Below are 15,000 nucleotides of genomic sequence, written 5' to 3' on the forward strand. Positions count from 1 at the left end.
TGTTTTGAATCAGTGTGAACTTTGACCTCTTCTCATGTTAGCAGGGCAGGGGATCCTGAAAATAATAATAATAATAATAATAATCCGTGTTTTTAGGCCTAATGAAAGGAGTTTCTCCGAGCTCCTGATTGCGGTGTTCAGTGGGAGCGCGAGTGAGCAGCGGGATGGTGTGATTGCATGTTTGTGTGTTTCCATGGACTGGGCGGTGTGTACGGTCGGGTTCGTCCTCCTCCCTGCGCCCGGGGCGTCGGAGTCTCGTCCCGATCGCATGAGAATAGCAGCAGTGAGGGAGGAGGCTCACAGTATCACTCTCGCTTCAATCCCTCTGTTCTGTTCTGTTCTGTTCATCACTCTTCTCCAACATTCACACCGTTCTCACTGTTCACACTCGACTGACTTTCTCTAAACTCATCAACAAAAAAAAACTGTTTCTCTTACACACATGTCGATGAAATGAAAACTTTCTGAGGCTCGATTTTCCCGCAGCGTCGTTTATATCGATTCTGTACTTCAGAACGTTTAGGAGTGTCTCGAACCGTCTTCATTTTAAACCTCTTAGTCACGTCAGCTGAAAGAAGCAGAAACAATAACAACGAGACGTAGCTGAGATCATTAAAGTGGTTGTGACATGTTCATTCCCGTAATCAACAGAAAGGCTTTAATTTAATTACATCAATAATCAACATCAGGTAAATTATCAGTCACTCTCTCCTCACTGTAGAGACGTTTCTGAAGAGATGGTGTAAAGTTTCACGCTGTACTGTTCACGTTCACGTTCACGAAGCTGCTCTAACTCACTGCTGCACGGACTGAATTTCATATCAGAGCCGGATTGGAGATTCTATTTTATTATGCAGTAAAACAAACCTTTTATTCTTGTAACACAGCACAGCTGCTGCCGTGACAGATTTCTCACTGATTTCCCCTGAATGTGCGCTTAAAAAAAAGTTTCTATAAAGGTTAGGATGATTTTAACAAAAGTAAAATTCTCAAATTGTATTCTAAATTCATGCCTGCAGTTCAGCTTTCACTAAACGTTAATCACGGTCCAGTCCAAAAGTCTGATGAGTACGACTTCATAGCTGTGATTAACAACCAGGATCACCTCATTTACATAATATCCCTCAACATCCAGCACAGGAAGTCAAGATTTGGAAGTTTGGCACAGGAAGTAAAGGTCTTGAAGTTTGGCACAGGAAGTAAAGATCTTGAGGTTTGGCACAGGAAGTAAAGATCCTGAAGTTTGGCACAGGAAGTTAAGATTTTGGGAGTTTGGCGCAGGAAGTAAAGGTCTTGAAGTTTGGCACAGGAAGTAAAGATCTTGAGGTTTGGCACAGGAAGTAAAGATCCTGAGGTTTGGCACAGGAAGTTAAGATTTTGGGAGTTTGGCACAGTAAGTTAAGATTTTGGGAGTTTGGCACAGGAAGTTAAGATTTTGGAAGTTTGGCACAGGAAGTTAAGATTTTGGGAGTTTGGCACAGGAAGTTAAGATTTGGAAGTTTGGCACAGGAAGTAAGATTTGGAAGTTTGGCACAGGAAGTTAAGATTTTGGAAGTTTGGCACAGGAAGTTAAGATTTTGGGAGTTTGGCACAGGAAGTTAAGATTTTGGGAGTTTGGCACAGGAAGTTAAGATTTTGGGAGTTTGGCACAGGAAGTTAAGATTTGGAAGTTTGGCACAGGAAGTAAGATTTGGAAGTTTGGCACAGGAAGTTAAGATTTTGAAGTTTGGCACAGGAAGTTAAGATTTTGGGAGTTTGGCACAGGAAGTTAAGATTTTGGGAGTTTGGCACAGGAAGTTAAGATTTGGAAGTTTGGCACAGGAAGTTAAGATTTGGAAGTTTGGCACAGGAAGTTAAGATTTTGGAAGTTTGGCACAGGAAGTTAAGATTTTGGGAGTTTGGCACAGTAAGTTAAGATTTTGGAAGTTTGGCACAGGAAGTTAAGATCTTGAGGTTTGGCACAGGAAGTTAAGATTTGGAAGTTTGGCACAGGAAGTTAAGATCTTGAGGTTTGGCACAGGAAGTTAAGATTTTGGGAGTTTGGCACAGGAAGTTAAGATCTTGAGGTTTGGCACAGGAAGTTAAGATTTTGGAAGTTTGCGCTCTGACTGAAGCAGAAAGCTCTACAGGGAAACATCAGGACTGATGTTTTAATAAAGTAAATTAATTTCGTTTGCAGTGTTTAAGTGCACTGTGGCTCTGAGTGAAGTGCTGTGCACACAGACATGTGTGGAGTCTTGAAAAAAATGACCTCAGTGTTGAAAAATGCGTGTTAGCATTCGTGGAAAAATCTTTCTGCTGCTGTCCCGCTCTCTCCCCCATACAGCAGCAGATTTTTATCTGCAGTGTTGAGGTGAGCGACACGTCCGTCTCGTCTCCTCGAGTTTACACAGTCGCTAAAGCCGTCCTTCAGCAAACACGAGCGTAAACGCAACTCAGACAAAGAGTTTTATCCCTGAGAAGCAGCACGAGCTCTTATCCTAATGAATGAACTCTGGAGAGTGTGTACGTGTACGTGTGTGTGTGTGTGTGTGTGTGTGTGTGTGTGGAGGTGATGGATGTGTTCCTGCATGCCTGCAGTCAGTGCAGCTCTTTAGCCTCCAGCAGCGATGTCAGAATCAAAGCTTCGGCTCTTTCCTCTATAATTGATCTTGTGTTTCAGGTCTGCTGTCTGGCCATCAGGTCTCAACTCGCCCTCACACACACACACACACACACACACACACACACTGTTCATGGCATGAAATATAATCAGATGTAAAACTGCAGCAGAGTAAACCATCATCTTCGTGGAAGGATAATTAACACGACATGACTGTTTATACACGCTCTGTTTACAGCTCTGTATTCTCAAACACTTCCTAAACATCAGACACTCCTCCACCATTATCAATCTTTATTACTTTACTTTCATTTCAGTTCCAAATAACCTTTCATTAAACTTTATTTTTATACCCTTCTGCATAAACAAGTTACAACTTCATTTCCAGCAAAGAAAAAAAACTTTATTTACTTTAGTAACGTAACGTAAGCTTCTGAGTTCCTATCAACTTTTTTTTAGCTTGTGTGTGAATTTATATTTCCATTTAAAGCTGATGACGACTTAAAGGTTTACTTTAAAAAAAAAACAAAAAACTTTTTTTCCAAAAAATGTGCACCCTTGACCATCACACCCATATGTGTTTCTTCTCCAAACTGTTTCCACAAAGCAGGAAGCACACAGTTGTATAGAACGTCTCTGTGTGCTGTAGCTTTACAGTTTCCCTTCACTGGAACTAAGAGACTGAAACCTGTTCCAGCATGACGATGCCCCTGTGCACAAAGCGAGCTCCATGAAGACATGGTGTGTGAAGGTTGGAGTGGAAGAACTCGAGTGTCCTGCACAGAGCCCTGACCTCAACCCCACTGAACACCTTTGGGATGAACTGGAACACCGACTGAACCCCAGACCTCCTCGACATCCCAACATCAGCGCCTGACCTCACTAATGCTCTTGTAGCTGAATGAACACAAATCCCCACAGCCACGCTCCAACATCTAGTGGAAAGCTTCCCAGAAGAGTGGAGCTCATTATAACAGCAAACACACGGGAATAAATCTGGAATGAGACGTTCAACAAGCACATATGGGTGTGATGATCAGGGGTGTACAAACTTTTGGCGATATAGTGTATGTAGTCATGTCAAAATATAATCACAGATCTGTGGCTAGTTTTGAAATAAGCTGTTTTGTGTTTTTGAGTTTCCTAAAGAACAAAAGCTAACTTGTGAATTTATCAGATTCCACACAAACTTTGTGTGATGTTGTCTGTCTGGTTTTGCAGATGATGTGAAGTGTGTGTGTGTGTGTGTGTGTGTGTGTGTGTGTGAGAGAGAGAGAGACAGTATTTTAAGAATGTAAAACACATTTCTTACAGAAACAAACAGTGATAAACTTGCCAGTGTGTAGGCATGTGGTCAGATTAGCACGTGCTTCAGGGCTTCAGTGCTTCAGTGTGGCTAAGCTTCACTTCCAGTGTGCATTTATCTTCCACTCCATCCATCAGAGAACGTTATGAGAACGTTATAAGAACGTTCTGTCAGAAATTATAATAATAAGAAGAACATCATGCTAACATCATGTATAACTCAGGAACATTGCACACCTGCACTTTACAAAGCCGCATCAGTCACTTTTTATCAGGAAACTCGCGTCTGCTGCTACACTACAAAATACTTCACAGTGTACAGCCCATGTCCTCTGTGTGTGTGTGTGTGTGTTTATATTGTCCTGTGTGTGTGTATGTGTGTGTGTGTTTATATTGTCCTGTGTGTGTGTTGTTTATTTAATTACATATATAGCTTTTTTTTTTTTTTTTTTTTACTCCTTCTAGTTATTTAAATGTTTAATTTTCTATTTTCATATATTATGCTGTTAGTTGATATTAGTTTTTATTAATATTTTATATTTATATTTTTTATTTTATCTTTAATTTTTGGTGTATTTTATTATTTTCTGTCCTTTTTTTTTTTTACAGCTAGGTTTATTTACATTTATTTTATCTGATATATTTTACTAGTTGATTGTAAAGCAACTGACTGATTTTTTGTTTATTATTTATTTATTTATTTATTTATTTCTCATCTCCTGATCAGGGAGGCGGTGGATCCAGAGCCGATCCTGGGAATGCTGGGTGTGATGTGTGACACATTCATATCTAGGGCTAATTTACACACACACACACACACACACACACACACACACACACACACACAGAAACTCCACACAATAACCTGAGTTGAGGATCGAACCCAGAACTCTGTTCCACTGGAACATGTATGATGTTTATTAAACATAATAGACATGATTAAAGGCATCAGGATCTCACACACACACACAGAGATTGAGAGTGTGTGTGTGTATGTGTGTGTATGTGTGTGTGTGTGTGTGTGTGTGTGTGTGTGTGTGTTCCTCCCCACACTACACCAGGTGATATTTAATATTTAACCCGTGGGTCACTCCGTGTTAAACAGGGCGTGGTGTTGCTGCACACACTCCAGAGCACGAACACACACTTCCGTGGAATGTCACCGAGCCGCATTGTGATACCGAGACTTCTTTTACACACACACACACACACACACACACACACACACAGGAAGAACGCTCCACTGATCCTGAACCATCAGTGTTTAGTTACAGTGTGTGTGTAGTTACAGTTTAAACACCTTTTGTTTACATCACCGTCACCGCGGTAAAGATCCGTTTAATCACGCGTTTAAGAACCGCCGTTACTCAACGCCGGCGCTGGCGTGAGGAAACACGGACTCGCACACACAAACTCATCAAAACACATTGCTTCAGGTTCTTAAAATATTAACAAAGCGTACAACAACAACAACAAAAACACACAACAGCGCGATCTGAACAAACACAACGGCGTGACTGCGTGAGTTTTTCTCTCGCTGTTGATCCGTTGTTCACACGCAACAACATCATTATATTCGCCTTAAAATCTTCTTTACTTCTTCACTAGTATAGAATTTAATAGTATAATTGTAATGCAATATACACGAGACTGTTGATTAATTTCCTATAACAGCAGCTCTGACAATAGCGCGGGTTTATATTAATGCGTTACCGTTTCTATAGCAACAGCTCGTTCACGGGGACGTGTGCAGCGGACGCTTTGCTAATAATAAACAGATCTAAAAACATTAATATGTTGAAGTTCTTTCCAGAGTAAGGAGATGTTTATGTAACATTTATGGAAGGAGTCTCCAGTGTCAGGGCTTAATAACAGTCAGAGGTAAAGCTGTAATATTTTGTAAAAACGTAATTAGAGAATCGGTGACCAAAGACGACTTCTTTGGATCAGAAACGATTATTTTCTAATCTGATAAAACTCTTCAATAATCATGAAATCTTCCTTCGCCGTGTAACTCTTATGCAAATGAGTCGATGATGTCATTTTGCGATATCTAGCGACGTTTTATGTTTATTCTACGTATCAGCTACTTTTCTCTAAAAAGAGTTTGCGGGTGGAAAGTTTGTGATGTGTGTACACTCGAGACCTCCAGACGTTTGTGCTTGATTTAGAAGCTCAACTGCAATTAATATGTTAATTAGATGCTAATTAGATGTTTATCTTTCTACAGTGTTGCTGATGATGGAAGAGATTAGCGTTCACACTAAAATGCTAGCATGCATGATAGCGATTCTAATAATTCTTCTTGCAAGGTGTCTGTCTAAAGTCTCAAATATCCGAGTAACGAAATAAAGCGTAAAGCTAGCATATCTGTGAGAAACAAGTCTCGTGATTAGCGTTTGGATTCCTGAGCTACGGCTAAGTGTTTTTTAATATCACATGCTAACTGTTTTTGCGCAAAGGCTCGATTTGTATTAAGTTTTATTTTGTTTTATATTAAGAACCTTAACTCCTGAGTGAACACTTCCTGTTTTAATTAATATTCGCTAACTAATTCGTTACCTGAATGCTAATAAGGAATTCCTGTTGAATGCTAACGTTTCACCACCTTTCGGTTGCTAAATGACGTTGCGTTGATGTGCTAACAGAAGTGTAAATGAGATATTCTACTTATTCACATGCTAGCACCTGCTGAACTTGACCTCTTTTGTTCGTCACCTTTCCTCCCGTCGACATTCTTGTGCTAATGAAGTCAGTCGTTTTTGTGGTTAAGCGAGACGAAGGCACTCGGAGAATCTCTCAGGGCAGCGTTTCTACTGGTTCGAGGAAAAAGATCATCAACATACCAACAGATTACAATCACTCTATACATTCACTCTGTACTGACAAACAATGCCTCGGTTTCACAACACACACACACACACACACACACACACACACACGAAAACCTGGAGCGTGAAGTTTACACAATGACTTCACAATGCCATTAAAAAAAAATACTCAGATACCCAAAAAAATTGCTATAAAATGCACAAAAGTGACAAAAATACACAATAAATCTACCTGCTAGCAAGAATTCATGCTAACTGAGACACTTAGCAATGATTAACTGACTGGCATGTCTGTATTTTTTATGCTAGCTATGCTAAATAATCTATAAAGAAGTGACAGCTAGCAAAACTGTATGCTAAACAAAGTTGCTAGCTTTCATTCTTTGTTGCTGCAGCAATGTTTTTTTTTAGATAAAAAATATGAATAATATAAATAAGATTCTAGGCTTCATTCATTGTTAGCCATATCAAACTTTCCAGGGATGAAAAAATAAATATGCTAGTTAACATGAATTGATGCTAATTGTGAGCGCTAAGCTTCATTCTTTGCTAACGGTGTCAAGATTTTTTTGGTGATAAAAATATAGACAAGATAGTTAGCATGAATTTATGCTAACTGAAACTGCTAGCCTTCATTCTTTGATAGCCATGTCACTGTTCCATAAATATGCTAGTGAATTTTTTGCTAAACAAAATTATTAGCCTGCCATCATCTGTGATGTTTAATATTTTGGTGATGGTAGAATTTATTCCTTATTAGCCATGTTGTTAGCAAAAGAAGAAATCAAGGGACAAAAATAAAGACAGAAATACGTAAAAAATGTCAGAGTTCCTGAAGAGATAGCCCTGCCCGTTAGCATTATTAGCATTCTTTGTTAGCCATGCCAGGAATTTGGCCAGTCAGTTAGCATTTTTATTAGCTGAATTAGCATTTTTTTGGCTGCAGGTCTTTGTTCCTGACATGCGATCAGAATGAAACTCAGAAATATGCGCTGTTCATCCACGAGGAATGCAGTTTTTGCGTCTTTAATGCGGGTGTTAGTGTGGAACGTTGTGGTGAGCCAACAAACCAAACCCTTGTGTAAAGAGACATATTGTGAGCACCTGCCACGCCCGGATAGGCCACGCCCACCAGATCTGACCTTGACAGCGTTGAAGAAGAATGTGACAGAGACAAGAAATGTATAGATATTTTATTTCATTATTGAACTGTAAAAAAAAAAATCAGTCATGAACATACATAGTATGTTTAATTATCGCATGGAGAAAAGTTTAGTAGCTTAAAAACCACGTTAACGGAAACAGAGAGAGAGAGAGAGAGAGAGAGAGAGAGAGAGAGAGAGAGAGAGCACTAAGTGATGCTCGCTCTACCACCCTACAGCTACAGTCCACACACTCGTCCTGAGGTAGTGATGCTCTTATTCCTATTACTGCACGTTGTCCTTCACCGGAGACATCGGTTTTCCTTTCTTACAGGGGGTTATCTTCGGGTTCTCCCTGAAACACACACACACACACACACACACACACACACACACACACACACACACACACACACACACGAAAAGAGCTAATTAATAATTTTAAATAATACAATTTTAAAAAGACTGACATCAATAAACGAGAAAAACGTTACTGTAGACTCGAGTATAGATCAGAGATTCGCGATGTAAAATTCGGCTAATGACGTCAGTTTACTTTTTATTAATTTACCGTTCGGTAATTTATAGGAATTTGCGATAAATAAATAAATAAATAAATAAAAAGAAGAATTCATTCAGGTGCAACTGAGGATGAGGATGGGTTTCCTTCTGAGTCTGGTTCCTCTCAAGGTTTCTTCCTCATGATGTCTCAGGGAGTTTTTCCTCTCCACCGTCACCTCTGACTCGCTCATTAGGGATAAATTCATATATTTACAAAATATTTTTGTGTATTTTATTTCTGTAAAGCTGCTTTGTGAGAACGTCCATTGTTAAACGCGCTATACAAATAAAACTGAACTGAATTGAAATTGAACTGAGTTGCACACTGTAGACACAACACTATAGAATTAATACTGTGGACTCAACACTGTAGATTTAACACCGTAGATTTAACACCGTAGATTTAACACTGTAGATTTAACACTGTAGATTTAATACTATAGATTTAACACCGTAGATTTAACACCGTAGATTTAACACCGTAGATTTAACACTGTAGATTTAACACCGTAGCTTTAATACTGTAGATTTAATACTGTAGCTTTAACACTGTAGATTTAACACCGTAGATTTAATACTGTAGATTTAACACTGTAGATTTAACACCGTAGATTTAACACCGTAGATTTAACACTGTAGATTTAACACCGTAGCTTTAATACTGTAGATTTAATACTGTAGCTTTAACACTGTAGATTTAACACCGTAGATTTAATACTATAGATTTAACACCGTAGATTTAACACCGCAGATTTAACACCGTAGATTTAACACCGTAGATTTAACACCGTAGATTTAACACCGTAGATTTAATACTGTAGATTTAACACCGTAGATTTAACACCGCAGATTTAACACCGTAGATTTAACACCGTAGATTTAACACCGTAGATTTAACACCGTAGATATAATACCGTAGATTTAATACTGTAGATTTAACACTGTAGATTTGACACTGTAGATTTAACACTGTAGATTTAACACCGTAGATTTAACACCGTAGATTTAATACTGTAGATTTAACACTGTAGATTTAATACTGTAGATTTAACACTGTAGATTTAACACTGTAGATTTAACACCGTAGATTTAAAGCTGTAGATTTAACACTGTAGATTTAACACCGTAGATTTAAAGCTGTAGATTTAACACTGTAGATTTAACACTGTAGATTTAACACTGTAGATTTAACACTGTAGATTTAACAGCGTAGATTTAACACCGTAGATTTAACACTGTAGATTTAACACCGCAGATTTAAAGCTGTAGATTTAATACTGTAGATTTAACACCGTAGATTTAAAGCTGTAGATTTGATATGGTAAATAAATCATAAGAGTCAGTGAGAGCTGTGGTTTCAGTAAATAATAATAATAATAGTAATAATATAGTTGATACTTTATGAGTTTTTTTTAGTCAGCTTCTCGTTACTTAAATAATTTGCTTTTGGAAATAGCTAGTTTAATTAGCATGGTTTAATTAGCATGGTTTCATTAGTAAAAAAAACTAGTTTTATGCTGGAACCTGTTGTACTCGGAACTCCGACACAGAACAGTGCAGAGTTACGATCTGTAACGTAACTCCGCCCAGTTTTTCCGACGCGATGAGATCACTGTGTCGGATCGTTATTCTGATCAGAGAGGAACGAGACGTTTCAGCTACGTTATACATCGTTTCTCTTCGTTAATCCTGCGGAAATAATTCACGTAGACCTGATTAACTAGCCGTAGTCTCTGAGTTTTTCGGAGCCGCAGCACTGGAGCGTGTTTTGGGAAAATCGACGTGGAGCAGGAAGAGCGCTAGTTTGAGTAACAGATGAGAGTAGCGCGTGACGGATTAACGGCGTTGACTCCTACGCACTTGTTATAGCTGAAGTTTTTCCACAGGCCGCTGATGGTGGTCTGCAGTCCCGGGCTGTTCTCGTTAGTGACGGCCATTTTCTTCCCCTGAGCCTTCTTCCTCAGGCCACTCGCCCTGGCCGGAGCGGAGGGGCGGATCTTACCGCTCTTCTCCTGCTCGCTGGGACGGATTCGGGACAGACCGGACACCTGGGGGAGGGACAGGAAGTAGGAGATGAGCGCGAAACGCGTGACGGTGCAGCGTCGTAATAAACTCGCCTGGTTTTAACGGCGCTTACCTTCGTCCCCGTGGGTGTAGATCTGACCTCCTCCATCACAGATGCCTCGCCGAGAGACACCGAACTTCCCGAATCCCTCCACGGATCCTTCTCCTAAACACACGATGGAGAGTTTGTTTAAACCCCCTTCAGCCCTGATTACAGCGTTACAGTAAAAACTCATCTCTTTATTCTGTATATTTATTAAAATCTTAATAAAACCTGTTTATCTATTTATCTGTTTATTATTTACCACTCTGACTATTTCCTCTTGTTATGAATGTTATATAATTACATATCTTTACCTAAAAGAGCTTATAATTAGTTTATAATTCATATTCATTACTAGATTAATTGACAAATAATAATAAAAAAAATCAACCCAGATTTAAAGTAGTGCAATATGTTAATTGTTAAATTAACACTTAAATTAATATGTTCATTTCTTTACAAAACCAAACGTTCTTTTTTTTCTGTCTTTGCACTAATTCATTTTTTCCCATTTTTTTTTTTTATTTTAATTTTGTAATAATTCTGATAATTATTCCTTTATTTTTAATTTTTTAAAAATGTGTTAGTAATGATGATTCATTTTTAAAAATGTTTAATTTAGTAGTAATGCTGATTAAACCAAATGTTTTTTTTTAAACATTAAAAATAAATTCAGTGAGTTGAAATGTATGTTAAAATTACAATTTCAGTAAATTAAAAAAAATATATATATTAAATAATACTGTAGAAAAAATTTAATCTGTAAAGCTTAGAATTTATTTTAATTTATTAATGTAGTATAATATTAATTATGAAAATATTTACATACATCATTATAACTCTTCCTTCTCTATACTGACTATTATTTATATTAATATTAATCAAAATATTTATTAGTATATTTAGTATTTAGTACCGTAATGGGTTCGCTCTCCGTCTCAGGCGAGGTGGTTGCGCTCTGCGTGCCGGCGGTGCTGGGCTGAGAGAAATACGCGCTGTCCTGCGACGGAGGAGAACCGGGAGGCGTTTCTATATCAACAGCGCCCTCTGCAGGAGAGCAGGGTGCAGAGCGCTGAGGAGATTCAGTCCGTCCCCAGCTGAAGTTCTCCTTCTTCCTCTGGAACTGCTGCAGGACCGAGAGGCCCGAGGGCATGCTGGGAGTTTTGGGTCGCTCCGTAGTTGAGGATCCGGGTCTGGAGGGTTCTGTGGAGCTGCTGGACCAGCTGAAGGCACTCAGGCTGGTGCGCCACGGCGGCGTCTCCATCTCAGTCTCCGTCTCCGTCTTCATCTCCATCTCCGTCTCCGTCTCCATCTCCATCTCCGTCTTCATCTCCATCTCCGTCTTCATCTCCATCTCCGTCTTCATCTCCGTCTGTGCGCTGAGTGTTTCTCCAGCTGGCGAGGGGGCGTGGTCTGATTTCTCAGAGCTGTCTGATTCTTCCTTTGATTTATTAGATTCCGCTACACTGAGATCAGAGCTCGCAAAAAACCTGCAGGAGAAACCCAACGAGAGCAAACACAGAACTGAACCGGTACCTTCTGTTACTACTAACCGCTTTCACGCGTCTACGTCTCTCCCGTAACCGCTTTTATACAACTACGTCTCTCCCGTAACCGCTTTCATACGACTACGTCTCTCCCGTAACCGCTTTCACACGTCTACGTCTCTCCCGTAACCGCTTTCATACGACTACGTCTCTCCCGTAACCGCTTTCATACGACTACGTCTCTCCCGTAACCGCTTTCACACGTCTACGTCTCTCCCGTAACCGCTTTCACGCGTCTACGTCTCTCCCGTAACCGCTTTCACGCGTCTACGTCTCTCCCTTAACCGCTTTTATACAACTACGTCTCTCCCGTAACCGCTTTCACACGTCTACGTCTCTCCCGTAACCGCTTTCACACGACTACGTCTCTCCCGTAACCGCTTTCATACGACTCCGTCTCTCCCGTAACCGCTTTCACACGACTACGTCTCTCCCGTAACCGCTTTCATACGACTACGTCTCTCCCGTAACCGCTTTTATACGACTACGTCTCTCCCGTAACCGCTTTTATACGACTACGTCTCTCCCGTAACCGCTTTTATACGACTCCGTCTCTCCCGTAACCGCTTTCACACGACTACGTCTCTCCCGTAACCGCTTTCACACGACTCCGTCTCTCCCGTAACCGCTTTTATACGACTCCGTCTCTCCCGTAACCGCTTTCATACGACTCCGTCTCTCCCGTAACCGCTTTCACACGACTACGTCTCTCCCGTAACCGCTTTCACACGACTACGTCTCTCCCGTAACCGCTTTCACACGACTACGTCTCTCCCGTAACCGCTTTCATACGACTACGTCTCTCCCGTAACCGCTTTTATACGACTACGTCTCTCCCGTAACCGCTTTCATACGACTACGTCTCTCCTGTAACCGCTTTCACACGACTCCGTCTCTCCCGTAACCGCTTTCACACGTCTACGTCTCTCCCGTAACCGCTTTTATACGACTACGTCTCTCCCGTAACCGCTTTCACACGACTCCGTCTCTCCCGTAACCGCTTTTATACGACTCCGTCTCTCCCGTAACCGCTTTCATACGACTACGTCTCTCCCGTAACCGCTTTCACACGACTACGTCTCTCCCGTAACCGCTTTCATACGTCTACGTCTCTCCCGTAACCGCTTTCACACGACTACGTCTCTCCCGTAACCGCTTTCATACGACTACGTCTCTCCCGTAACCGCTTTCACACGTCTACGTCTCTCCCGTAACCGCTTTCACACGACTACGTCTCTCCCGTAACCGCTTTCACACGACTACGTCTCTCCCGTAACCGCTTTCACACGTCTACGTCTCTCCCGTAACCGCTTTCACACGACTACGTCTCTCCCGTAACCGCTTTCACACGACTACGTCTCTCCCGTAACCGCTTTTATACGACTCCGTCTCTCCCGTAACCGCTTTCACACGTCTACGTCTCTCCCGTAACCGCTTTCACACGACTACGTCTCTCCCGTAACCGCTTTTATACGACTACGTCTCTCCCGTAACCGCTTTTATACGACTACGTCTCTCCCGTAACCGCTTTCATACGACTACGTCTCTCCCGTAACCGCTTTCACACGTCTACGTCTCTCCCGTAACCGCTTTCATACGACTACGTCTCTCCCGTAACCGCTTTCATACGACTACGTCTCTCCCGTAACCGCTTTCACACGTCTACGTCTCTCCCGTAACCGCTTTCACGCGTCTACGTCTCTCCCGTAACCGCTTTCACGCGTCTACGTCTCTCCCTTAACCGCTTTTATACAACTACGTCTCTCCCGTAACCGCTTTCACACGTCTACGTCTCTCCCGTAACCGCTTTCACACGACTACGTCTCTCCTGTAACCGCTTTCATACGACTCCGTCTCTCCCGTAACCGCTTTCACACGACTACGTCTCTCCCGTAACCGCTTTCATACGACTACGTCTCTCCCGTAACCGCTTTTATACGACTACGTCTCTCCCGTAACCGCTTTTATACGACTACGTCTCTCCCGTAACCGCTTTTATACGACTCCGTCTCTCCCGTAACCGCTTTCACACGACTACGTCTCTCCCGTAACCGCTTTCACACGACTCCGTCTCTCCCGTAACCGCTTTTATACGACTCCGTCTCTCCCGTAACCGCTTTCATACGACTCCGTCTCTCCCGTAACCGCTTTCACACGACTACGTCTCTCCCGTAACCGCTTTCACACGACTACGTCTCTCCCGTAACCGCTTTCACACGACTACGTCTCTCCCGTAACCGCTTTCATACGACTACGTCTCTCCTGTAACCGCTTTCACACGACTCCGTCTCTCCCGTAACCGCTTTCACACGTCTACGTCTCTCCCGTAACCGCTTTTATACGACTACGTCTCTCCCGTAACCGCTTTCACACGACTCCGTCTCTCCCGTAACCGCTTTTATACGACTCCGTCTCTCCCGTAACCGCTTTCATACGACTACGTCTCTCCCGTAACCGCTTTCACACGACTACGTCTCTCCCGTAACCGCTTTCATACGTCTACGTCTCTCCCGTAACCGCTTTCACACGACTACGTCTCTCCCGTAACCGCTTTCATACGACTACGTCTCTCCCGTAACCGCTTTCACACGTCTACGTCTCTCCCGTAACCGCTTTCACACGACTACGTCTCTCCCGTAACCGCTTTCACACGACTACGTCTCTCCCGTAACCGCTTTTATACGACTCCGTCTCTCCCGTAACCGCTTTCACACGTCTACGTCTCTCCCGTAACCGCTTTCACACGACTACGTCTCTCCCGTAACCGCTTTTATACGACTACGTCTCTCCCGTAACCGCTTTCATACGACTACGTCTCTCCCGTAACCGCTTTCATACGACTACGTCTCTCCCGTAACCGCTTTCATACGACTACGTCTCTCCCGTAACCGCTTTCACACGTCTA

The 15,000-nt window shown here is 41.8% G+C and overlaps 1 protein-coding gene across 3 annotated transcripts in view; it reads right to left on the reverse strand.

Annotated features, from left to right (window-relative positions):
• Window positions 1–7,933: 7,933 nt before the first annotated feature.
• exo1 (exonuclease 1) overlaps window positions 7,934–15,000 on the reverse strand; it is a 17,398-nt gene continuing 10,331 nt past the window's right edge. For all 3 annotated transcript variants that reach the window (XM_053237304.1, XM_053237306.1, XM_053237305.1), the window contains 4 exons: window positions 11,465–12,038; window positions 10,579–10,671; window positions 10,302–10,489; window positions 7,934–8,235 (listed from right to left, as the gene is read on the reverse strand). In XM_053237304.1, coding sequence (XP_053093279.1) covers window positions 8,166–8,235; window positions 10,302–10,489; window positions 10,579–10,671; window positions 11,465–12,038 — 925 coding nt within the window. In that variant the 3' untranslated portion in view covers window positions 7,934–8,165. The remainder of the gene's footprint in view (window positions 8,236–10,301; window positions 10,490–10,578; window positions 10,672–11,464; window positions 12,039–15,000) is intronic.

The sequence above is a fragment of the Pangasianodon hypophthalmus genome, chromosome 10 (genome assembly GCF_027358585.1).
Source record: "Pangasianodon hypophthalmus isolate fPanHyp1 chromosome 10, fPanHyp1.pri, whole genome shotgun sequence".
NCBI classification, from domain to species: Eukaryota; Metazoa; Chordata; class Actinopteri; order Siluriformes; family Pangasiidae; genus Pangasianodon; species Pangasianodon hypophthalmus.